Source organism: Lynx canadensis, chromosome A1, assembly GCF_007474595.2.
Source record: "Lynx canadensis isolate LIC74 chromosome A1, mLynCan4.pri.v2, whole genome shotgun sequence".
In the NCBI taxonomy this organism is placed as follows: Eukaryota; Metazoa; Chordata; class Mammalia; order Carnivora; family Felidae; genus Lynx; species Lynx canadensis.
Genome location: NC_044303.2, coordinates 176,779,502 through 176,805,448, shown reverse-complemented (window position 1 = coordinate 176,805,448; position 25,947 = coordinate 176,779,502). Strand labels below are relative to the sequence as shown.

Genomic DNA, 25,947 nt, shown 5'->3' with positions numbered 1-25,947 from the left:
AAGCTCTTCTGGAGTCAGTTTTGATAATTTATATATTCCTAGAAAATTACCCACTTCCTCCATGCCCTCAAATTTATTAAAATTATCTTCATACTCCTCTGTATCCGTGGCTAGTGCTTCATTTTCATTTGTTTATGTCTACTGTGTTCACCTTCACTTCTTGAATTGGTTAATTACAGGTGGTTCTGCTTCCCTCCCCTCGCCCCACCCAAACAACCAGCTCTTGAATTTGTCAGTTCTTCTGATTAGATGTTAGTTGCTTAATTCACTTCTTTTTATTCTTTCTTGTTCATTATATAATTAAAAACCTTTGAAATTTCTTCTGAGTGCTGCGTTAGCTATATCCCAAATTCTGATGTCATATTTCATTGTTTTCTGAATACTTTGAAATTTTATGCTTGATTTACTCTGTGACCCAAGAATTGCTTGAGAGAGATTTAAAATTTTCCAGAAGGTAGATATTATTATTTTCTAGTTTTGTTATTAACTATTCTTTTTGTGTGTGTGATTTAAGATTTTTTAAAGCTATCTAACATATGATTACATTTATTTATATTTGTTACATTTATTACAACCTATTTAAATGTTCTGTGGGCACTTGAAAAGCAGATACATTTATTATGTTAAGACTCCCATTATATTAGAGCACCTGGTGGCTTGGTTAAACGTCTGACTTTGGCTCATGTCATGACCTCACAGCTTGTGAATTTGAGCCCCACCTCTGCTGTCAGCACTGAGCCAGCTTTGGCTCCCCTACCCCTGCCCTGCTCATGCTCTCTCTCTCAAAAAATAAACTTAGTAAAAAAAAGACTCCGTTATATGTTGGTTAGGTCATCTTAATTAGGTCTCTTTTTCCTTTTCATTTTTGTAGGGGTGTCCATTTACTCTATGTAAAACTGAGAATGAGCACCCACCACTAATGTATTTCATTTTTTCTCCTCTATTTTCTGAGGTTTTGCTTTTGAATGCTGGAGTGCTTGAATGGGAATCCTTACCAGTAGATCTTTATTATGAATTGTAATCTTTACATCATGAAGCATACTTCTTTTGTCTTATTAATAGCTTTTTCTCTGAATTCAGTCTTGTCTGATATTATAATCATAAATACAGCTTTCTTACTGTTTATATTTGCTTAGTATACCTTTGCCTACTCTTTTATTTTCAGTCTTTCTGAATCACTTCATACTAGACACATCTCTTTTAAAAACATTTAAATTCAAATTTAATTTTGATAAGCATATTATAAAATTCACTTTTAGATTTTTATATAAACCATATAGTCCTTTATTTGTCAGACTGGGAGTTTTTCTTTAATAGGTGAGTTGAACTCGTTTTTTATTTATTGATACATGTTTGATTTTAGTTTTGTCATCAAAAAATCTGTTAGCCTTTGTTCATATGGCTGTTGCCTTTTTATATCATTCACTATATGATCCATTATTATAGTTTCAGTATGTGTTCTTTGATAGTTTGTAAGCTCTGCATTGTTACCTTGTGAGTTGACTTTTTTAGTTATAACGTATATATTTTTTCCCTTAACTTTTCATTTAAGAAAAGTAGAAATAGTACACTGAACATCTGCTTATCATTCAGCTAGATTCACCAGTTGTTAATATTTTGCTGCACTTGCTTTATTTGGATATCTACTTATTTTCATTCCTAAGTATCTGAAGGTAACTTCTAAACATACCCTTCATCCCTAACTACTTCAGCATGTATTTCTTGAGAACAAGGACATTCTGAGAATAAGGCACAATACCATTTTCACATCCAAGTACTTCAACATTGATACAATATCTATATGGAGTCCATATTTAAACTTCCCCATTTGTCTCAATAATGTCCCTTAGAGCCTTTTTGGTTTTGATCCATTAAGTACCATGCATTACATTTATTTATATCATTTTTCTCCTTTAATCTAGATCAGTCTCCCAGTGTTGTGTTTATTTTTTCCTATGAAAAATCTAGGTAGCTGTTCTTGTAAAATGTCCCAACATCTGGAGTTGTCTGTTTCCTCATGATTACATGCAGTTAAATTTTCTTGGCAAGAATCTTCATAGGTGATTATCCTTCTCATTCCATCAGTCAAGAGGCACATATATCAGTTTGTCCCATTATTGGTCATGTTAGATTTAGTCACATGATTGAGGTAGTGTCAATTGTCTGGTTTTTTTACAGTATCTTTTGACTTCTTCCTGGGAGCAGTGACTAGATATTTTTCTGTTTCCATCTTGTTTTAATCATTTATTTTCTCATTACTTTTAAAACGTGCTTATACCTCTGTTATTTGACTTATTTTTTTTTTGAGTTTTTTTTTTCAACGTTTATTTATTTTTGGGACAGAGAGAGACAGAGCATGAACGGGGGAGGGGCAGAGAGAGAGGGAGACACAGAATCTGAAACAGGTTCCAGGCTCTGAGCCATCAGCCCAGAGCCCGACGTGGGGCTCGAACTCACGGACCGCGAGATCGTGACCTGGCTGAAGTCGGACGCTTAACCGACTGCGCCACCCAGGCTCCCCAATGTTTATTTATTTTTGACAGAGAGACAGAGACAGAGAATGAGCAGGGGAGGGGCAGAAAGAAAGGGAGACAAAGAATCCAAAGCAGGTTCCAGGCTCTGAGCTGTCAGCACAGAGCCCGATGTGGGGCTCGAACTCACAGACCACGACATCATGACCCGCCTGAGCCACTCAGGCACCCCTGTTATTTGACTTACTGATTTTGAAGTATCTTTTGACTTCAGCTGTAGGAGATGAGGGAGATGAAAAACTCAACATACACTGTCTTCTACCTTTTTTTCCCTCTTCTCTTCCAACTTTTGTTTATTCATTCACTTTCTTTAAAATGAAGAAAAGTCGGGGGGAGGCACCTGGGTGGCTCAGTCGGTTAAGCGGCCGAATTTGGCTCGGGTCATGATTTCGCGGTCCATGAGTTCGAACCTCGCATCAGGCTCTGTGCTGACAGCTCAGAGCCTGGAACCTGTTTCAGATTCTGTGTCTCCCTCTCTCTGACCCTCCCCCGTTCATGCACTGTCTCTCTCTGTCTCAAAAATAAAGGTTAAAAAAAATTTTTTTAATAAAAAAAGGGAACATAAACTTAATCCAGTAGTTCTAAAAATTACTGAAAACATCCCTCAGATCAGAGTTTTCAGTTACATGGGTGAAACCCATCCATGGGATGCACAGAGGCTGGAGAAGTTGGAAGAGACTGACTGAAAAAACAGAGCAAACATGCTGGGCTGGGGAACAATGCTTGTTGGTGGGTGTGGGGTTTGGGCTTGGACTATTTTTTGGAACCTATTACCTGTCATCTCCCCCACTTAAAAATGGTGATTAACCATTCTTCATTATTGGTTTGACCTTTCTAATCTAAAAATTATAGGCTCTGGAGCACCTGGGTAGCTCAGTCAGTTAAGCATCTGACTCTTGGTTTCAGCTCAGGTCATGATCTCATGGTCTTGGGATCAAGCCCCGTGTTGGGGTCTGTGCTGAGCATGGAGCCTACTTGGGATTATCTCTCTCTCCCCCCACCCCGCCCTTCGTCCCCCCCTTCTCTCTGCCCTCCCCTACCCCCCATCTGTCTCAAAATAAATACACATTTTAAAACTGTAGGCTCTAATCTGATGAGGAGATTGAATTTCTATAGTAGCAAGCAGCTGAGTACTCATCTAGGACTGGTATCAAGCTGGGGGCCACCCCTGACCCTCAGACCTGCCTACGTCTCACCTTCCATCTACGCCATCGCCAATTCTGTGCCTAAGTGTGCCTTATTTCTTTTTCCTAGGTCTCCCAGTGGCTGGGCAAACCTCAGAATTTGTTAACCAAGTGTTAGAGAAGACGGCAGAAGGCAATCCCACTGGAGGCCTTGTAGGACTAAGGATACCAACATCAAAAGTGTAATCAGCCTCATTGGACCACTGGTCAGAAATGTCTGTGTTTGTCACATTATTCATTGTAAATTTTCATTCTGTTTTGCATGTCAGTTTAGCATTATGTAAACATTGATTAGGTTACATTGTTTTAAGAACTAAGTAGCATAAGTGAAGCATGATCCAAAATACTTGATTATTGCATTTTCAGAGCATAAACCATGGTTAAAACTGCTACTGGCATCAGAATTGGAACGTGTACATTTAAGTAAACGTTTAGGTACAGATTGCGAAAATCTGTTAAAGTCAAACAAGTTTCGGAGGAGTGAAGATATTAGTAAATGCCAAATACTGTGGCAGGTTTATGCTCTGAACCACACAAAAAAATTGAGGAAGCATTTTTTTAAACAGTCCGTTTAGATTGTTTTTAGAATTATTCCTTCTGTTCTGATTTTTCCACAACCATTAATCTCACTTGTACATGGCACAACCCAGCACTCATGCCCATGTGCCATATTAGAAGTTCATTTTCCGAGCTCAATATGGTATATATAAATATATATATAGATATATATATAATGTCTGTGCAAGTAAGAAAAAAAAGCATATTCTTTGTGCCTTGTATTTTGGGGAAACTATAAAACTGGTAATATTTTGTATGATGAAAACCCTACTGAGGAGAAACAAGATATATAGATGGAGAAATTATGGGGTTTAAATGTTTTTTTGTTCCAACTCTTTTTCAAATTTTTTGAATGTATATAGGACTATGTTGAAATGTAGATATATGCCACAGAGTCTGTGTATTGTATAAAAAACAAAACAAAAAAACAAACAAAAAAAAGATGGCTCTAGAAAACTCCTATTTCGGTACTTGACCGGAAGAAGACAAATACTTGCACATTATTGCGATTGTTTTATTTTTTGTACCAAAGACAAATGCAACTGATATGGCAAACTGCCAGTCTAAGTAAAGTTTTGCACAGCTTACATGATACTGTATGAATGTATGAAAAACAAAGGAAAAAAAACCCAGAAAAATGAAAAGGTCAGGGTTAGGGATCTTACTGAACTGTGAATCTTATTTCTGTTTGGGTCCAATTATCTACAGAAGGAGCATCCACACATACAGATATTATTTTGCCGTTCCTCTCATTCGCTTCCATAGTAGATAAGTTGGTGGCCATTTAGATGTCCGTAAGTCTTTTTATTTCTGCACTTATTGTAGGAAATTTTAATATATTTCATTTTAGTAAGCTATTGGTAAAATAGTTTTTGACCTTGAAAATTAAAGTTTATTTAGCTTATTGTAGTATACTTCCACCAAACAACCAAAATACAGATTATTTTTATTGTATTATATATATATATGTAAAGAAAGAAAAAAAAGCTAAAAATATCTAATTCTTTAGTTGCCACTTTTCCAATCAATGTATTATTGTGCATGTAATATTTTCAAAGATCAACACAAGCTTAAAACAAAAACAATTTATAGATTTTTATATTTTTGTACAGGTATTTTCAAACTAGCTTCTTCAAACTTACATGTGACTTCTTCTATGTTTCTAGAACTGAGAAATAATTAACACATTTAGTTTTTAGGTGCTCTTTTTTGCTCACATAAAACAGCTTCATTAGTCAGTGTTTTAACTATGTTAAAGCTTTACCTCTTGATGAGAAATTTCTTGTGTCAAGGCAGCATTATAAACCTTCCCCACAGATCTTTCCATTCTGTCTCTCTTACTGTTGATTCTCAAATCTTGTGTTTTGAACTCTGAAAACTGGTGGCTTAAAAACTATACTTAAAAAAACAAAAAAAAAAAATCCTATCTAGCCCAGAAAAAATACCAAAAATTTCAGACCTAGCTGCTGGGAAAGTATCTATTTCTCCAACCGTTTCTCCGTTACTCCCTGGAGAATTTATTCCTTAATTATATTTTGTTTTTACAGTGTGTTTCCTTTTCTTCTACTTTATTCCCCCAACCCTCACCGCTATTTGTAAGCTGTAGCATATGAAGCTATAGCTTATAAAGGCTTGATTCTAAAACACACAGTAACAACTGAACTATGTCCTTATATGCTTCTTTGACATCATGAAAAGGAAACTCAGAAAAGGATTAACACCTTAGCTGAACTGTGATACACAAGATTTTCCTGTGTGCTTGGTGGAAATGTACCTGGTCAGTGCATTCATGCTCAACAGGCGATAATCTCAGATCTAATGGTTTAATAGAACGTAAGCTCATTGTTTAAAGTTTTTCCTCTTCAGGTGGGAGAAGGCAGAGCACAGGCTTATAACTTGGAAGTATCTGAAGTTTTGACAGAGTGTGTTTAGTAGATTGAAACATGTTCCAAAATACGGCAGTTTTGCAATCAGGTGAAAATCACTTCATGATAGAGATTCAGCTGATGAGGTTTATAAAATTGCCCCTTTCTAGCTGCTCTGTTAGGAATTCTGGTTTTTGATACTTTTTTCCTGTCTGCAAACCAGAATTTGATTTTTTGGTCTTGCATTTCAGAAAAAAAAAAAAAAAGACTTTGAATCTGTTTAGTAGATTCCATATCCTTGCATTTCAGTGTTTTATATGTACTACTTAAGTTAAATAGTTTAAAAGCTTTTAAATAGTTGAGCTTTTTAATGTTGACACTTTATTTTGTACCTATTTATATATGTATGTATATCTTAGAAAAGCACTTTGTTAAAAAAAAATTGCATTTTATATGATTCCTGCCATTTGCTGCTAAATCTGGGCTGGTCAGAATGCTGCAGCGATACTTGATCTAAATAAAAAAAAACCTGGCAGTAAAATGTAGAGTGAAAGTTAAATCCTCTTGCTGTTTTAACTTTATCATAAAGATGACATAGGCAAGCTGTGCAGCTTTACATTTTAACCAGGGGACTCTGTGGCATTTAAAACCGTCTAGAAATGGTTGTACTTTAATGCCAGTAATAATCTGCTTCCTCTATTGTCATTCAAATATATACGTTTAGTGTATCACACAACAGATCTTATAAGGGTAACGTAAAAACCCCAACAATTGTACATGTTCTGTTTTTGAAAATTGTGGCATGTATTTTTGGGCGAAGATCATTAGAGAAGAGCTCTCTAAAGGTTTTCTGTGTTCATACATGGTATACAGATAGCTCATAATGAAGTCCAGAATCTTACTTTAAGTGAAGGCATTGTGAATTCACCTCAAGTAAACCCATTGTTCCAAAAGCAATTATAAACTTTGACTCGAGTACTACTATGATTTAAGAAAAAAAATACAAAAAACGTTCTTCCTCGTTTCAGATACACTGGATTCTTTATAGAGTTTGTCTCCATATGAAAGCATGCTGTCCAGTTGTTCTTGTTAAGATCTTGTCTGAGTTTTGAATTGGGTGCCACACTTTTTCAGTCAATATGATTGCTTGTCCTACTGTACCATGTATGATTCTTGTCCTTTCCTATATCCTTCATGACAGATTATGATGTGGCTTTATATTGTGCCTTACTTGTACATTGAAACTGAACATCTTCATTCCCTTCCACTTCCTAAATCTTTCACTTTGACCTTTTTGGTAAGAGAATCAGAGCAATTATAAAAACATCGTGAAGGATTTCAGATGGGTATGGTTTCAAATTCCCTCTCTTCACAGTTATTTTATATTTGTATGGAAGACCAGTTTTGAATGGTCTTTAAATATGAGAGGGAAAGACTTAGCAGTAATTTCACTACATCCCTTTTTTCTGACTTTCATGAATTTGTCCTACATCTTCTTTCTGATGCTTGACTTTATTTGCTCCGTAGCAATAGTCTGCATTTAAAGAAAGGTGTGTTCAGTTCATCAGCTTGAAATTGACTATTTCATCTTTCCAGAATTTTTTAGGAGAAGAATACCCGTTTTGTTTGTTTTATAAAACAGATGACAAGTCTCTTTAAAAGAAACAGAAGTACAGTACTTTTGAAATACAATGCTGTTAGTTTGGATTTCTTTTTTTATATATACTATTCATACAATTATCTGATGTTTGCCTTCATTAATAAAGCTGTTAGTTTATTCACCAAAATGTCAAGAATGGATGTGCTTTTCTTTATTCCATACATTTAAAAATATTTTAGCTGCTAAGATTTAGTTAACTTTCTAAGAAACAAATTCAAGTTGCCTTCAGCAGGAATTAACAAAAGCTTATGTTCCCTTTCTTTATATAGTCTTCCTAAAATTCTGTTCAAGTATTTTCTAGTTAATTATGTAAGAGAATGTTAGCATCTCTCCAAATCTTGAAACTTGAATTTTGAGAATGCATTGAATTATGCTTTCAGTGTTAAAGTAAAAGGTTTCAATTATCCTTCTAGTGAAGTCGATTGTGGAATACCATTTCCCATGGAACTGAGGCCATTTCCACAACTTTGCACAGAATTGCAGTCTTGTTCTTCCCTTGGATCATGACAAATAAGTCTCACACAGTGCCGTAATACTTGTGGATTCTTTTGTAATCTTTGTAATCTTAATAAGGGCATTATGAGAAGATGACTCCATGTTTTTTTAATATTTCAAACACATTGGGATGGAACAATGAATGTCCGCTGTAGGAACAGTTGTTTCGTTTTAAGGAATAAGCATGTTGGGAAAAGATGATGAAAATGTACTACTGACAGTTTTACACTTCCATAGGCGAGTGGGATTATGTGTTGAAGCATAATCCTCATGCTTAGTAAACTGACTGAAATTGTAGAAATTACACCTAGGAACTGAATGATGCCAAATTGCCATTTTTCTTTAGAAAAGAGAGGTTTGGGTGTAGTGGTGAGGGACTAGAACCTTAAAACTGCTTCCAAACAGTTATCTTGGAATCGAAGACTTGGTGACTAGCGAAGAACACGAGGGTCCGGTATCTCAGTGTGCCAAGTTCAGGTGAACTAGGTTTGCCTCTTTCATAACCATGTAAACACAATGGTGTGTAGGTAATTAAATTCTGGGTGTATGGGAGCGGGACGGACTACTGTGTCTTGCCCTTCGCCCTTTGTTTTTTTCGGAACCAAATAACAGAAATGTGTATGTGCGTACTGTATCTGCCTTCTCCACCGCATCTTTATGACACTGTATTCCGCTGCCTGCTTTTTTTTTTTTTTTTAACCTTCTTTCCCTAGGATTTGTCCTCCAACTTAGCATTTGTGATTAACAGTTGATACTAGGGCTGACCGCACATGAGAAGTCACAAGAGAAGAGCGGAAGGGCAAGAATTCAGAGCATTCGTTCATACAATGTGGCAACCTCTTTTGCGTAGTGGCGTAGGATCCTGTTTGTAATGCTATCATAAATATTCTGTAGTTTTGTTTCCCCATTCCCCCAACTGGAGCTATGAAACTTATTGGATTCAGTCTTGTCTTTTGTCTAGAAAGAATTTTATCTTGTTGACGCATGAGCTGTTTAAAAATTATTCTATTAAATGTTGGTTAATAGTTGTGCAGTTTTTCTTTTCAGAAGAAGAGGCAATTCAAATGTTGCCTTTGTTTTCTGTCACCTTCCAACCCCCCAGCACTTCTAGTCAGATACAGATTCATCAGTGTATGCAACATCCTTTGTAATTTAAAATAAAAAAAAGATGAAAAGGTTTTGAATTGTTTGCCTCATGTTTTCGCCCTTCCCTTCTCTGTTGCTTTTCTGTCGTTTACCAAGGTGGCTAACCATCTCCTCGTCTGCAAAGAAATTGCAAACTAAAGACAGCAGTGAACTGTGGATTGTGCTGCCCCTCTCTTGGTGTAGGGCATAAAGAGCTAACGTTTTGGACGCTTCGGGCTTTTTCAGTACTCTAGTGAAAGTTAGTGATTATGGAAAATTATTTGTTGATGAAAACATTTGCATTCTTCATAGTTTGGAACATAGTTTAGTTTACATGTATTTTTCGTCTTTGATTCTTCAGGCAAGCAAGGGAAATAAAATGTTTCAAGTCTCTCCTGACTTAAACATTTGTATGTGCTTGTATGTTTAATCAAAGTACGTCTCTGAGATAGGCTGGGTATATACACAGAGCCTTAAGTGAGGGGACCTGAGTGAACACCACCGTGGCACTGTGTTCCTTCAGCCAACAAACATTTGTTTAGCCCATGCTCCGCCAAGACTTGTGCCAGGTACGGACTGTAAAGAGATTAGAGAGACATCCAGGAACTCCTGAGGTTGCTGAGGGGAGGCAGCATGTGAACAGGATCGTGGAACAAGACAAGAGCTGTTACAAATGAAAAGGGTTCTGGGTACGTTATTGGCCGAGATACTTGCAAGGATGCGGGTACCACATCCAGTAGGGTATGTTAGGGAAGAATTGACAGGCTTGTGTTCGTGATGTCCCAGGACTCTTGCAAAAAGCTCTTTTTGCTTCATTCAAGGGATATTGGGGCCATCAGAGAGCAAAGTGGACATGTCCTCTCAGGGACTGGTTCTGCTTCAGGACTTGACCTCCATCCCAGGAGCCTCTGTCATGGTCTGGGAACTTTTAAGGAGTTGGGTGAGCCAAGTCAGTATAGTCCTTAGGAAACCAAACCTTTTGTGGGTAGCACCTAGTTAAATGGGTTGTTCGGTTGTCCCTCCTCACCCAGTGATTTCAGAACCAGGAGAGCTCTTTAGCAAGCAAGAAAGACATAAGTTGGGAAATGCTTTAATATTCCTGCTGAAAGGTTTGTAATAGGAAGAGGGTGTTAGAAAGGCTAGGAGCACCTCAGTGACTCTGTTGGTTGAGTGCCCAACTTCAGCTCCGGTCATGATCTCACAGGTTGTGAGTTTGAGCCCCGCATCCAGCTCTCTGCTGTCAGCCTGTCAGCACAGAGCCCGCTTTGGATCCTCTGTCTCCCTCTCTCTGCCTTGTCCCTGCTTACGCTCTCCCCAGAATAAATATTAAAAAAAAAAAAAAAAAGAAAAGAAAAAAAGTCTAGAAGGCTGGGGGTAGCATTCATTAAACCCCTGCTAGGTGCTTTCCTGTCAGGTAACTCTGCTCTCCGTGGCGCAGTGAGGTGGGTGGTTGTGTCCATCTTACAAAGGAGAATAAACTCCGTTGAGGAGACTCTCCTCACACCTAGCGTGTGTGATGGCCCCAATTCAAACTCCTGTCTGCTGTCTGCACCGAGAGACGATTCGTACTCCTGAAGGGCCAGGCCAGGTCACAGGCAGTATATAATGGTATCTGTGTAGGAGGGAGATAATAGGCTTAGAATCTGAAACCAGAAAGAACTAAAGCTAAAACCAAGCAGACGTAGTAACCAAAAGTTAGTCTCAGGATGTGTGGGTAGAGGTGATAGAAGCAAAATAGTGTTGGCCAAAGCAGCCTGTGATCGAGAGTGTGGGTCACCACACTGTACGTCTATCCCTCAAAGATGGCCTCTAGATTAAGGGCTTAGAGTTGGGTCTCTTCGTTAGAAGGGAGCATGTTGGAGGTGGAGAAAAGGGGATCTGTGTTTTCTTCTCTAATTGCTATATAGAGAATTGCATGGAGACTGTCAGTTGCATAGAGGCCCAAGGTCATGCGTCCTAAATAGGGAGCTTCTATTTGAGGATCCAAAACTTTTGAGTGATGTGAAAAATGTCAGTTTCTTTAAAAGATTCTAAACTTAAAACATCCCCGGGAATGAACTGAAAATGTACAGGGTCTGGATAAAGAAAACTTTAAAATAACATGAAGGACATAGAAGAAGACATGAACAAATGGAAAGAAAGACCCAAGTTCTTGAACTGGAGCAGCCAACAACATGAAGCTGTCAGTCCTCAAAATTAACAAATGTAATGCTATCTCAATAAGACATACCAATGGGGTTTAAAAAAAAAAAAAACACCTAAGTTCATATGGGGAAAAAAATAATAGCTGGAAGATGATGCTAGGGGGAAAAAAAGATTGGGTGTTTAATCCAAACCTTAAAACACATAAAACTATAAATAAAACTAAAAATTTTTTGGTGCATAAATGAATAGGCCAATAGAACAGAAGGAAAAGTTTAGAAACAGATTCAAACATAAGAATTATTATGGTAAATGTGCCATCCAGAACCAGGGAGAAAAAAAGACGGATTCTTCAGAAAACAGCATTGGAACAACTGGGAAACTCTCTGGAGAAAGAAAAGTTGGCTCTGTATCTCACACCATATTTCAAACTATACATAACAGGAAATGTGGGCAATTCCTTTAAAATCTGTGGGAGGGGGTGGGGAGAATGTTCTAACTTGGATCCCAAATTCAGGAGTCATAAATGAAGATCGACAAATTCTATGTGAAACAAAAATAAAAAATTGAAACCTTTTTAAAGTCAAAAACATCATAAGCCAAGTCAAAATGCTATAGACTATGAAAAAACTCATCTCTAAGGGCTAATCCTCCTAATATATTAAGAGCTCCTGGAAACTAGTATGAAAAACCAACCACCCAATAGAGAAATGAGTAAAGTAACTACAAAAAGCACTCAATCTCATTCATAATAAGAGAAATGCACATTAAATATGGCAGCTTCACTTAATCAAACTGGGAAAAATCCCAGTGTTTAACACACCATGTTGGTGAGGCCATGGGAACGCAGGCATTTGTACCACCTTGCTGTGGATAACTGACGTAACCTCTATGAAGAGCAATCTGGTAGTTTGTATCTAAATTTTAAAATGCACATATCCTTTCATCTAGCACTTCCATTTGCCCTGGGCAAATCATCCTGTGCCTGTTTCTTCATGTGTAAAATGCAGACAATCCTACCTCGTAGGGTTGTTGTGAGAATTGTTAGATGAAACACATTAAGAACTTTGTACAAAGTGCCTGGCACATAGGAAGTACTCCAAAAATGTCAGCAATGTAATAGCAGCTAATGCACATTGAGCTTTTAAACATACGCTGCATTTACTACACGGTGCTTGGTGCTTTTCATGTATTACCTCATTTAATGCTCCAGCCATCCCTGTGATTATCACCAGTTAGCCTCAGGATTCTGAGGCACAGAGATGTGAAGTGGGTTGTCCAGCAGGATTCAAGCAGGGTTGACTCCCAAGCTTCCCTTAAGGGAAGGTGCGTGGAGCACTGGAGTAACACAGATGGGCAAGCCATGTGTTGAGTTTTGAGGGAAGATGTGGCTCTCAGTTAAGGCTCTGCCACTCTCAAGTTGGGTAGCCTTGGGGCAGGATGTTCAGTTTTGTTTCACTTTTGACCTACTCTTAGTCCATCTGCCAATCTGTAAAACTGGGGTGTAACTATTTCAAGTGTGGTTGAGAGGATTAAACTAGGCATTCAGGTCTTCCTAATTCATGCTTGCTGATGTGAACAAAAGTACACAGGGTGGGAGCAAAAGGGGAAACGCATTCTGAGAAGAGGGAACAGCACATTCCAAAGCTACAGATCTAAAAAGAGCCTGAGGAATCCAGGAGTGGGATGAGATGCGGTGGCTGATGGCCTTGAAGACCAGCTAAGAAACTTGGACAATTTGATAATAAAAATAAAACGAAGAGCCACCATTTTCTGAGAGTCTGCTCTTAGTTATTTCCATCAAAACTACTCCAGCGAGGTAGATTTAATAAATCCAACTGTACACAAAAGGGAACTGCCAGGAGCCACAGAAGAGGTGTAAGCTGGGAGGTGGCTTGATCAGTTGTGATTTTAGAACCGTTGGACCAACAGGAGGTGCTCCAAGAGAACTGCCTTGAATCCCATACATTAAAAGTATTAATAACATTTATCATTTTTGCATTTATTCCACAATTTATATTCACCGTAGAACATATGAAAAATACAAGAAAGTTTAAAGAAATATAAAAAATTGTTAATTCCACCCTCTAGAGAATCCCAAGTGATACTTTCCTTCCAGTCTTCTCCCCCCGCCCCCACCTTTATGCAAAAAATATGTAGCGATTAGAATGGCTTTTAGATAGAAGATGTGGAGAGGTCAGTGTTAAAACGCCCTTGATACTCCTTCTCTTCTTCCTTTTCTTAGGACCACACCAAGGGGAGAGCCGACTCCCTCCGCGTTTTCAGGGATACTCCCCAGGACTCATCGCCGCCACGCTCGCTCGCCTCAAGCCGGTCTCTAGGGGGCGCTGCTGCAAGACCTGGAGCGGAAGGAAGGCGATGCTGAAACGCGGTTAAATTTGGGCACCGCCGCCGCCCGTAGTCGGCGTCCTCAACATGGCGGCTCCCCAGGATGTCCACGTCCGTATCTGTAACCAAGAGATTGTCAAATTTGACCTGGAGGTGAAGGCGCTTATCCAGGTACTAATTCCCGGGACCCCTGTCGGGCCCCAGCAGCCCTAAACCCAGGCTCCTCTGGCCTCCTGTAAGCTCGGCGGTCTCACTCCCAAGCTTTCCCCGCTTGGTCAAGTCTCCGAGGTCGTTGGCCCCGTCCCAGGGCCGGCTGCTCCCTCCCTCCCCCTTTGGTCCATCTCCTCGACCATTGGCCTTGATCCTCTATCCAGTTGCGGTTGTCTTGCCCTCTTCTGGACACTCTCATGCTCCCCCATCCTGACCAAGCTTACCCTTTGTGACCGCCACTGGTCCCTCCCACTCACACTTCTTGACCCGGACCGCCACACAACATACCTGTCACCTTGGGTGGCCCCGCCTTCTGACACCGCCCTCCCCACCAGTTGGTGGCGTCCTGAGAGCCATTGGCCCCGCCCACTCCTGACCTGCTCCTCTGGGTCTGGTGCCCGGTGACACCAAAGGCCGCCTGACACGGGAGGCACCAGGTGAAATGAACGTAACCTAGGCCGTAGTTGTGACTCTGTAAATGAGGAAATCAGGTAAAATGCCAAGGCCTGGGGCAAAACCGCGACCCGGATGAGGAAAGTCAGCCTAGAGAAGGGGCTTAGGGAGTCTCTACAACATTCTTTAACTGATGGGGTAATTGAGGTGTTTTGCCTTAAGCTATTTAAGGTAGAAGGCAGCAGAGCGATGAACCAATTGGCACGGGCAAGAGTTAGGAATGTAGAAATGATCCCTTGAACTTAGCAAAAAGAAACCAAGAGTTTTAAACCTTGGTTTCAGGCAAGTCATTTCCATTTCCAACAGATGCTATTAAACATTAGATGTAGACTCAGAGTTTGCAAGTAACTGTGGCAAAAACTGAAGGAAAGTCGGATTCCCCATGGAAACCCGATGCAGGATAAACCAAATTAGTGCTTTATCATGGTGCAAGAAGTGGGGTTTAATAAGTCAGAGAACAAGTGAGGAAACTTGATGCAAACATTTAAACTTCTTCAACTTCACTTCTTCTCCATACACACTGCAGTACTTCTGGGCTGACTCTGGAAAAATAAACGTAGGATTCATACAAATAAAACATTCTCACGTAATCTAAGTTGGGTAAGCCCCTTTTGTACTGTGTTTGGGTTCTCATGATTGCAAATGAGAAGGATTGATTATACGTAGATGTACTGCACTCTTACTGTGTTCCAGCTCCCCTGCAAAGTACTTTACATACATATATGGTTTATGTGGTAGGTGATGTGGTGCGGAAACTGAGGCACAGAGAACTCAATGACTTTTTGTTACACAGCTAAGAAATTGCTACAGCCAGAATTTGCATCTGCATACTCTGGCTCCAGGACCTGCTCTAAAACCTGACCCCAGGGCTTTTAGATGCCCAGAAACCAATTCTAGATCTCCCCTTGAACATGTCTGTAAACACCATGACTTATATATAATAGAGGGTTTGTAAAATCAGGGTGAAGTTAATCTTGTCATATGATGCCAGGAGTTGATCCTGATTTTCAAGTTGGACAGTTCTAAAGTTATAGTGTCACTTTTGGATGTCCGTTCTTGTTGAACATACAAGCTGCTTTAAGCCTTTTATACTGATCCTGTGGTGTTTGGTTGAAATCAGGAACTAATAAGTCAGGACAGCTGTGTTTCTTTTCATACTTTTGTATTACCTGCTCAGAATTACAGAAATAGGAGAGAAATGTAAATGATAATGTTTTTGGTTGTGTTGCTGAGGTAAACAGCAAAGATCAGGATGAATTAACAGGCAGTAGGCCAGCCTTAGTTGTGGTCTGAGCCAGTTTTCTCACTGTACAGATGGTATCATTTCACTTCATTGCCTTGAGAAAGTCCCTCTCACCTTTTCAATGTCTCCTAGGATATTCGGGATTGTTCAGGACCATTAAGTGCACTTACTGAACTGAATACTAAAGTGAAAGAGAAGTTTCAGCAACTGCGGCACAGAATACAGGTGAGTAGCTGCAGAAGTAAGATGTGGAGAATGCGTCACAATGAGGGGGCTCCATCCGGGAGCCGCCTGAGTGCTGTCCGGTTTCTTCAGTAGACATTTAGGCAGTGAGGGTAACTGTACTAACTTGCTCTCAAGGTAAAAGTGAAGAACTTTTGAATGCGTTGCTACTGTCTCTTGAGGTGTTTTTTTGTTTGTTTGTTTCCTGCTGCTCTTTGCCCAGCCCCTTCCTCCCTGTTTCTGAGGTCTCCGATCACATCATATGCACATATAACACTCCTGAATCCAACTATGGCATATGTGCAGTCTCAAAACCAGTGGAGCGAGACGTACCTGTTTGCATAGCCTGTTTGTGCTGCTGTGCCCTAGAGAGAATAAGATGAGTACATGGGCCTGCCTGTCGCTGGGTGGGTCCTGGGGCCCTTGGTCTCACTCTGTGGTACTGGAGTTTAGAGATCTGCGCTTTTCCTGTGACCTGGCCCCACAGGCCAGCCAACAACTCCTGTTGCTTAACAGAGGATAGTCTGTTTCAAAGCTGGTAGCAAAAGTGTCCATTTGGACCTGAGAAATAGTATGTCTGGGCCCTGTGTATTGCTTTCCTAAGGGATTTTCAAGGGCAGTTTTGAAAATAAGTACTTTCTGCCGTAAGAGTTCACTTTAGAATTTTAGCAAGGTCACTGAACCTCGCTGATCTTTTTTTGCCTCCGTCTGTAGCACTGATTTATAATTGAATTTTTATTTTTGAAAGGCTGTTACTTTCTCATGTATGTGTATACATTCTATGTATGTATGCCCATGGGTGAATATGGACACTCAGTGAAAAGTCCCATGTATGAGTGTTATTATTCTCTGTTCCTCTCCTCCACACGGGTAACCACATTTGTTACTTAGGTATCTTTTCATGGTGTATCTACTCAAATACTAAAAAAAGCCAAATATATTTTCTTATTTCCAGTTTCTCATATAAAAGGTAGCATACTAAAACACCACTTTTTAAAACTTAACAATATCTTTTGGAAATCTTTCCATATCAGTATTAGAGTGCTCCCTCGTTCTTTTTTTATAGTCCTAGTTTTCTAGCCAGTTCTGTATCAAAGGGCATTTTATTTGGACTACTTCTCTGCTTTTTGGTTTTTCGTTTGTTTTGCTTTTTAAAGCTGATGCATTCCCTGAAAGACCTTTCTTCGACTCTCATGATTGCAACTCTGCAGCCACACCCACCACCTTAAGTATTTTCATGTTCTTTCTGTTTAAGTATCTGAGTGCTCAGTGTTTATTTCCTTCACTAATTGAAATTACTTCACTGATACATGTACATATTTATTATGTCCCTCTCTCCCATAATCACCTCCTCGAGCACCAGAATATCCTGGCACCTAGTAAGGACTTAATAAGCACATGGTCAGTGAATGAATAACCCCATCCCAGTTTTATCTGCATTTTCTGAACATTTATACCAGGAAATAGATACAAGATTTCTATTTGATGTTTTTAGCTCTTTATGAATGACTACTTTGTGTATTTGCAACAAGATTGTGTAGTACTGGGGAACTGGCCTCATATCCTCAACATATGGCCTCATATCGTCAGCATATGCCTCAGCTGGGCATCGACTGACTATGTGTAAATACCTGTGTGAATGTCTTTGTGTATGTGGTTCTCAGACTGGAATTTGAGAACTATTTTACCCCTTTCTTTTCTTCCACAACTATTTGGTTCTCTATGACAGAACTCCCTTTTATGAGGAAACTATACGTTTCTTCCTTCTTTCCTTCCTCCCTCCCTTCTTCCCATGCATCCATTCTTCCATTCAGTGATTTGGTGCCTAATAATGTGCCAGGCACAAGGAATATATATAATGAACACTAGATAAAATCCTGCTTTCCTGGAGTTCACATTCTGGTAGGGAATCTAGATTTTTTTTTTTAATGTTTATTTATTTAAAAAAAATAATGTTTATTTTTGAGAAAGAGAGACAGAGTGCAAGCAGGGGAGAGGCAGAGAGAGAGAGAGAGAGAGACAGAATCAGAAGCAGGCTCCACGCTCTGAGTTGTCAGCACAGAGCCCGACATGCGGCTTGAACTCATGAACTGTGAGATCATGACCTGAGGTGAAGTTGGACACTTAACCAACTGAGCCACCCAGGTGCCTGGGAATCTAGATTTTAAGTAAATAATTAAGTAATTTACTGACTACATTCGCAAAACTTGCATTCCTTTACATTCTTTTTTTTCTCTGACTCAGCCATATCTGGGACCATTAATTGGAAGTTATCTCTGAGCTAGTGAAATGGTGGATACAGACGCGTGTTCCTGACCAGCGTGTGCAAATTAACACATAAATGAGTATATAAATAAATAAATGCGTATATAAATGCACTAATATGTTGATGTTTTTAGCATCAGTAGCTTGATTGGAACTGGAACTTGTTTTAATCTGTAAACAAAGAACATGGCTTGATTCTTGAGGTATAATGACATCTTTCATTAGAGTCTTGTCTGCTACTTCCATCATGTGAAGTTCTTGGGGGGTCTCAGACTGCCAGTTGTTGTGTCCACTGCCCCTCACTGAGGTGGACCGTTTGTCTCCTGGCGTTTGGTGATTCTGGGTTGTGAGCAGTCCTCTTCAGCCGACCTTATCTGTGGGACTTTTGTACAACCTGGACTGAAGGCAGCAGGTCTTTTCAGAGGTTTTTGGATTTGCTTTTGCTATGTCTCCTGGGGTCGTAAGTCTGGAAGCACTTTGTATGTTCATTTCTCCTTGTGAAGATTCCCAAACCATTCAGAGAGGAGGAATTGTTACTCCAGATCAGCTTGAGGGTGGCTCCATGCTTTTAAATTCTCAGGAGATATTTTGTATCCTAGCCAGAGCCCAGGGCAGAAAAAGGGACCAGCTTCCATGCTGTCTCTCGTGCTGGTTGACAGACGTTTTCCTAGTTCACCTTTTCACTGGAGGGATATCCCTTTGTAGGTCCTGGATTTGTGGCTCCCTGCCTCAGATAGCTCAACACTTTGTTTGGCTGTCCGTATATGGGCTTTAAAACCTTCAAACTGTTTGCTACCAGTATATTATGAAATAGGTACAGAGATGGAGAATGAACATTTAGACGCATATAGCAGTTTGATGTTTGCATGTATCTCAAAGTGGGACCACGGGGCTCCTATTTAGTAATTTTTCCCCCCTTTTGATTCCAGTCATGGCCCGGACTACAGGAGTAAATGTCCTATCCCAGGGCAGTTGTGCCTCACTCACAGTCTGACATCTCTGGCTCTTAGTTTCCTTCTCACCTTGGGGCCCTGGGGATTGTCCTTACTTTCTTGCAAACTCAGCTCTATATTTAGAAAGATGTTTGTTATATGTCACCTGGCATTCCTGAGTGTTCTCTTTTAGGAGCATTTTTAAGTGCTATCATATAACGTCCCTAGAAAGAGAAGTGCTCTTTGGTTTTTATATTGGCTTTTAAAATCATTTTAACATAGAGCTATTTTCCCCAAAGGAGCTTGAGCAGTCAGCTAAAGAGCAAGACAAAGAGTCAGAGAAGCAGGTTCTGCTCCAGGAAGTGGAGAATCACAAGAAGCAGATGCTCAGGTAGGTGGGGCCTGTGCTGGGTCACTTGCTCTGTGGGAGGCTTGTGCAGAGCTTTGCCTAATAAACCTGGCTTCATGATTTAAATGTGTCATTTATACACAGACTGTCCTCTCTAGATGAGTAATTCTCAAAGCAGGGGCAGGTAGAGGTTATTGGTAGGTCGAATTGTGTATAGTTTACAAAAGCGTATTTAACCATATGCTATATTTTATATTTTTAACACAAACCCAAAAAATGGTTGCTCATGTAATACAAGGTCCTTTTTCTTTAAGGATAATTGATACCAGAAAAAGCCTGCTGAAAATGAACCTACTTAAGATGAAACAAAATTTAGAAAGTTTTGGGGCGCCTGGGTGGCGCAGTCGGTTAAGCGTCCGACTTCAGCCAGGTCACGATCTCGCGGTCCGTGAGTTCGAGCCCCGCGTCGGGCTCTGGGCTGATGGCTCAGAGCCTGGAGCCTGTTTCCGATTCTGTGTCTCCCTCTCTCTCTGCCCTTCCCCCGTTCATGCTCTGTCTCTCTCTGTCCCAAAAATAAATAAACGTTGAAAAAAAAAAATTTAAAAAAAAAAAAAAAGTTTTAAATGGGACCTTATCTTAAAAAATGAAACCAAAAAGATGTAACTAAGGTGATGTTATGTTAAATAACTTGGAGATGATCGTTATAACTCATGTGCTAACCTTTAATTATATTACTGAGGTATGTGCTCTTTCTTGGTATTGAGTTGGGGGACTGTCCAACAAAATTGTCTGATGGCATGAAACCGTACCTGTCCCTTCACATTTGACCTTGGTACCATATCGTACAGAGGATTATTGTTGCAAAAATATCGGAGGGCTCCATCATCTGTCCCAGTCCTCTGGTAGCCAGGTCATTCTCTTGAAGCCCCTGCTGGTCATCGCCCTCCTAGGTGTTCTCTTCCTCCTTGTTAATTGCTCTAACTCTGCCAGATCTGTATTTGTCTGTGGTTTTGCTTCTGATTTGGGTGATGATCCAGCATTATCCTTGCTGAGAGCAGCTATGTTTATAATACCCAGCAATCGGGAGAAGACTGTCTGACAAAGATGTGGGCGTGGTAGAGACTAGTGTAAGCAGGGAGGGATGTGTGCGTGGTGACCGGTGTTAAAGTGCTTGGCTCAGTAGTATCACTGTGTCATGATGGCATTTGCTTCCCTTGGCCTCCAAGGATGCCCAGGTTGTAAACAGTGAGTAAAGAGGACCCTTATATAAAGTATAGTAAATTACACGAGGTGAAACAGGCTCAGCACGGGTCTGAGAATGGCCATCCATGATGTGGAGTTACAGGTAGGGAGAGCAAGCAGTAAATGAATACTTTGGCAAGCCGTGTTGAGACAGCAGTTGTGCTTACCCTCGTTATTGTGCTTATCACACCGGCCAACAAATCCTTTGTTTGCTTGTCTTTCTCCCCAAGAAATGTGAGCCGCTTGAGGGCGGCCACTATAGCTCACTCATCTCTGTGTCACAGGGTCGAGCAGAGCTCCCTTGCCCACAGTTTGAAAATGTAATTGATTCTTTTTAAATACCAGGTGTGAAACGGCATAGCAGGTGCTGTTCAGGTGACAGAGAACTTGTTTTAATGTTTTAAGCACAGAGGTGCTATTAGAAAAACACCCTCTCAGTTCATGTGCCCCGTGCTTGACTTTGTAAATATCTCAGGGGTTAGCAAAACTGACGTGATCCAGCTGCCTAAGAGTTCCAGTGCTTGAGTTTGATTCTCTGAGGGGCCCAATTAACATTTTTATAGTCCATCAACAAAGGTTACACTGCTAACCCCAGGGAGCTGTTCACCAAATTTGAGTTGTCTCTCACAAGGGGGATCAGGTAAAGAATGTAAATAAATCGTGTCAAACTGGGCTCTGCTAATACATTGTGTTTGTATTGTTCATGATCGGTCTGGGTGTGTAAAAGACAGCACATCTTAAAGAAATATCAAGCAAACCCTAAGTGCTGAATCACTATATTGTTCACCTGAAACTAATATTACACTGTATGTTAACTGGAATTTAAACAAAGCTTGGAAAAGAAATACTGGGGAAAACAGTCTTTCTATGATTTTTCTACTTCTTATAACACGTATTAATTGGCTAATGGGCCAGAAACTGTTGTTCTAATTACTGGTGATCCAAAGATGAGTGAGACATGGTTCTCAAGGAATGGAACTAACCAGTACACAAGACAGAGCCTTGAAGTGTTATAGATGTGACTTGACAGAACAGGGCCTTGTATGTCCAAGGTGGATTTGAGCTCTGAAACCATTGCTGGCTGTAAACACAGAAGTGCCATGGCCAAACTGCTCCCTCTGGCTGCCCTGGAAGGAAAGGGACAGCTATGGGCACTAGGGCAGTAGGGGAACATCTTGCAGGCAGTCTCCAGGGTCCGAACCAGAGGTGTTGGAGCCTTAGCGGGGGCAGCTGCTGGGGCAGCCAAGAGGGAGAAATGTCGGGAGGTGGAGATGGGCTCTGTGGGCCAGGCCTTCCCCATCACTCACTTGCGGTGACTTGATCTGACTGACAGAAACTCATGCGAGACCCTTTTGATTCCAGCAATCAGACCTCATGGAGGAAGGCTAATCTCACTTGCAAAATTGCTATCGACAATCTAGAGAAAGCAGAACTTCTCCAGGGAGGAGACCTCTTAAGGCAAAGGTATCTTTCTTTTTGTCTTTCTGGGCCCTGATAATGGAATTGACAAGGTGCAAAACCCACTGTAGGCAGCCCCTTCTTGTTTTCAATGTAAAACTGGTACTTAATTTTATTATATAAGTAGTATTTTTTAAAGTATGAAAGAAATATATGCTTACTTGTAATAAACTGATAAAGAAAAATATTAATTATAAAATGAGAATAAGCTGTAATCGTGTTACAAATGTTGTGATGTATTGTCTCCCATTATTTTTTTTACAAAGTCAAAAATCGTACTATATATAAAATGTAGTATCTTGCTCGTCTTCACATTGTATAACACAAAGACTTGCTTGTTGTTTTAGAAAACTCTTTAAACGAAGTTTTAAGAGTCCGTAGTATTCTCTTGTATTAACTAATCCCCTGTTCGCATGTGTTTACATTTCTAGTTTGTCAGTATTATAAATAATACACAAGGGCACGTCTTAGGACATAAGGCTTTGTCCACATTTTGGATATTTCCTTTGGAGAGATTCCCAGAGATGAGATTATTGGGCAAAAGGCACGAACATTTCTAAGGGTCCTGATACCTGTTGCCGAATTGCTCTCACAGAAGGGTAGCAGTCTTCAGCACATCCTTGGTGGCATTGACTGCGATCATTGATATTTAAGTATATATGGTATCTTGATAAATAAAAAAATGGGATCTCATTTGAAAATGGGGTTTTCTCGCAGTCAGGCTTTTGTTGACATTCCTCCTCCCACTCTGGATTTTTAGGAAAACCACCAAAGAGAGCCTGGCCCAGACGTCCAGTTCCATTACGGAGAGCCTCATGGGGATCAGCAGGATGATGTCCCAGCAGGTTCAGCAGAGCGAGGAAGCCATGCAGACGCTAGGTAAAGCCAGACCTGGAGTTAGAAGCTTCTCCCAGAGACACCAGCTCCAGAGCCTTTGCCTTGGCACCTGCCACCAGGCTCTTCCACCTCTGCCCCCCACCCTAGTCCCGAAGCTTGCTGACGTGGGTGGCTTCTCACTTCTTCGACAGCGTGGTCTTGCCCAGAGTGGGATGTGTCGCTCTTACTTCTCTTTTTGGTTTTCATGGTTGTACTGGAAGATCTGCACACCACTGTCAAAATGTTTCCCCAGCAGAAGCACTTCCAGGGTCTCATGTGAAAGGCAGAGATCTCCAGGCCTTCTTCTGGAGAGTGGGTCCCAGCAGGGCCGGGGGAGGGCCCTGGGAGTCTGTATTTTTTTATCTGGCATTCTGTGGACCCGTGTGGCCAGGTAGGCTTGGGAATCACTGCCTAGGGAGATGTTTAGTGTATCGGCTGCCGACGAGGCTGCTAGGTCCTCGGCTTACAATTATAACCCCCAGTGTTATTTTCACTGTGAACTGCTTTTAAAAGATACAGTCAAAGGCCATAGAAGAAGCTGCTGGAGCATCTGGTTCTCTCCCAGCAGCTTTCCCATAGTGCCTCTCTTGTAATGCAGAAGAGAATTGGCCCTCTTCAGGGTCTTCCATATAGGAAAACAGAAGAGGAGAGTTTACACTTTGAAACACTTTTGGCAGATTTCACAAAGAGACAGTAGAGAGCATGGTGCAGAGGTCCAACGGACCCGTTCCCCCAGCTTCAGCAGCTGTCTGCTCATGGCCAGTCTTGTTTCGGCTCCACCCTTCCGTGCCCTCATCTGGATTATTTTGAAGCAAATCACAGACATCATCTATAAATATCTCAGTGTGTCTCTCTGAAAGATAAGAGGCTCGTGAAACAAAAAACAAACAAAACCAGAGCACGATACCATTATCACCCCTAAACAGTATCTGTCATTTTGAGCCACTTTTTTTTTTCAGTGCACTCTTCAAACAGGCAGAAAAGCACAAGGAAAGCAAGCAGCTTGTTTGTCCCCAAGGTCAGTCCCTCTGTTTGAAACGTATCTGGGCATTTAGGCTCAGAACCAGCCGGTCACCTCCTCTACATGTGTGCTGGGGGTGGGGCTCAAGCCTTGGTAGAGGCCTTGGAGAACATGCCAAAGGGGGAGCCGCCTGGCCTTGTTAGTTGAGGGCTTTTCTGCTTTGATGCAGGTGACGGGCTGCGCATGCACATACCGGAAACAGATAATGTAGTTAAATGTTGAGAAGGGTACAGAGATGCCGATGACCTCTGGGGTTTTCAGGGCTGTTCTTGGGGCCCATTCTCTCCTACCAAATCCAATATTTTAATTTTTTTTTTAATGTATTTATTTTTGAGAGAGAAAGTGCGTGCTCGAGAGCGAGTTGGGGAGGGTCAGAGAGAGAGGGAGACACAGAATCTGAGGCAGGCTATGGGCTCTGAGCTGTCAGCACAGAGCCCAGTGTGGGACATGAACTCACGGACTGCAAGATCATTACCTGAACCGAAGTCAGATGCTTAACCGGCCGAGCCACCCAGATGCCCCAAAAGAATGCAATTGTTAATCCTTTCCTTGTAGCTCAGAAAGTCAGTTTGATTTAAAAGCCTGTTAGGACTACAGTTATGTTTTGTTTTGTTTTTTGTTTTGTTTTGTTTTATTTAAAGCATATTAGGGATATAATGGAATTTGCTGAAATTGAGTGGGGTAGTAGTGTGGGGACAAGAGTGCCAGGGAGTTAGCAGTTTAGGGTATGGGTGATGGGCACAGGGCATTTCATGATACTATTCTGTCTACTTTGGCGATACTTTAAAATCCTCTATGATTTTTAAAAAGAAAGGCCTACTAGCTTTTTTTCTGAACAAGCTCTTCCTTAGGTTTTTGGAATGGCAGCAGGCATAGAGAAAGAGGACCAAGAGGGATTTTTGATATCTGAGTGTTTATTTTCACCCCTCATCTGCCTGTATATAAATGCTTCTCTGTTTCCTCTGGTAATTTCTTTTACTTACTTATTAACTTTTAATTTTGTGAGAAGGTAACATATATTACCTGATTAAGGAGGAACCTCTAGGCCAGCACTGTCCAACAGAAACACAATGTGAGCCACATATGTAACTTTAAATTTTCCAGTAGGCACATTAAAAAGGTAAAAAGAAACCTTTGAATGTATTTAACCCATTACATATAAAATATTACCATTTCAGTCTGCAATTAATATGAAAAATTATTGATACTTTACCTTCTTTTTTTTTTTTTTTTCATGCTAAGTCTTTGAAATCGTGTGTGTTTGACACTTAGGGATGTCTCAATTTGGTTTAGCCACATTTCACATGCTCATATGCTGCATACGTCCAGGGGCTGCCGTGTTGGGCTGCCTCGTAGACACCAGGTCTACTCCCCAAGGGCAACCACTGTTAACCACTTTCTTTTATGTCCTCCTGAGGTCTTCCAAGCATGTCTAGCACAAGCAGATTAAATACTGTTTATACTCCTCTCTCTTCCATAAGTGGAAATTTTCACATACGCTCTTTCACACCTCACTTTAACAGCATATTTTATTCTGTGGATGTTTTGATGATGCCTTGCTAGGCTTTGTGGGAGAATCTTGCCTGATATACTCAAGTGTCAGGCCCAGATACCCATACTCAGAAGTAAATTTGACTCCTGGATACAATGAGCCTTCAGGGACGTGTACCTCCCCTTAGATTTCATACAGTGGCCAGAGCGCAGGTGCATCATCTTGAAAGCTACAGCAGTGTCTCAGGACTGAAGGACTGGTATGTGTGTGTGAGG

At 40.6% G+C, this 25,947-nt stretch overlaps 2 protein-coding genes across 2 annotated transcripts in view; both read left to right on the top strand.

The window, feature by feature from the left end:
• CREBRF (CREB3 regulatory factor) overlaps nucleotides 1-9,471 on the top strand; it is a 58,216-nt gene extending 48,745 nt beyond the window's left edge. The window contains exon 9 of the mRNA XM_030327513.1: nucleotides 3,786-9,471. Within this exon, the coding sequence (XP_030183373.1) occupies nucleotides 3,786-3,901 (116 nt within the window). The 3' untranslated portion in view covers nucleotides 3,902-9,471. The remainder of the gene's footprint in view (nucleotides 1-3,785) is intronic.
• Nucleotides 9,472-12,478: 3,007 nt separating this feature from the next.
• The window catches only part of BNIP1 (BCL2 interacting protein 1), a 14,610-nt gene continuing 1,141 nt past the window's right edge, over nucleotides 12,479-25,947 (top strand). The window contains exons 1-5 of the mRNA XM_030327523.1: nucleotides 12,479-14,080; nucleotides 15,948-16,040; nucleotides 19,534-19,625; nucleotides 22,188-22,289; nucleotides 23,044-23,162. Of these exons, the coding sequence (XP_030183383.1) occupies nucleotides 13,997-14,080; nucleotides 15,948-16,040; nucleotides 19,534-19,625; nucleotides 22,188-22,289; nucleotides 23,044-23,162 (490 nt within the window). The 5' untranslated portion in view covers nucleotides 12,479-13,996. The remainder of the gene's footprint in view (nucleotides 14,081-15,947; nucleotides 16,041-19,533; nucleotides 19,626-22,187; nucleotides 22,290-23,043; nucleotides 23,163-25,947) is intronic.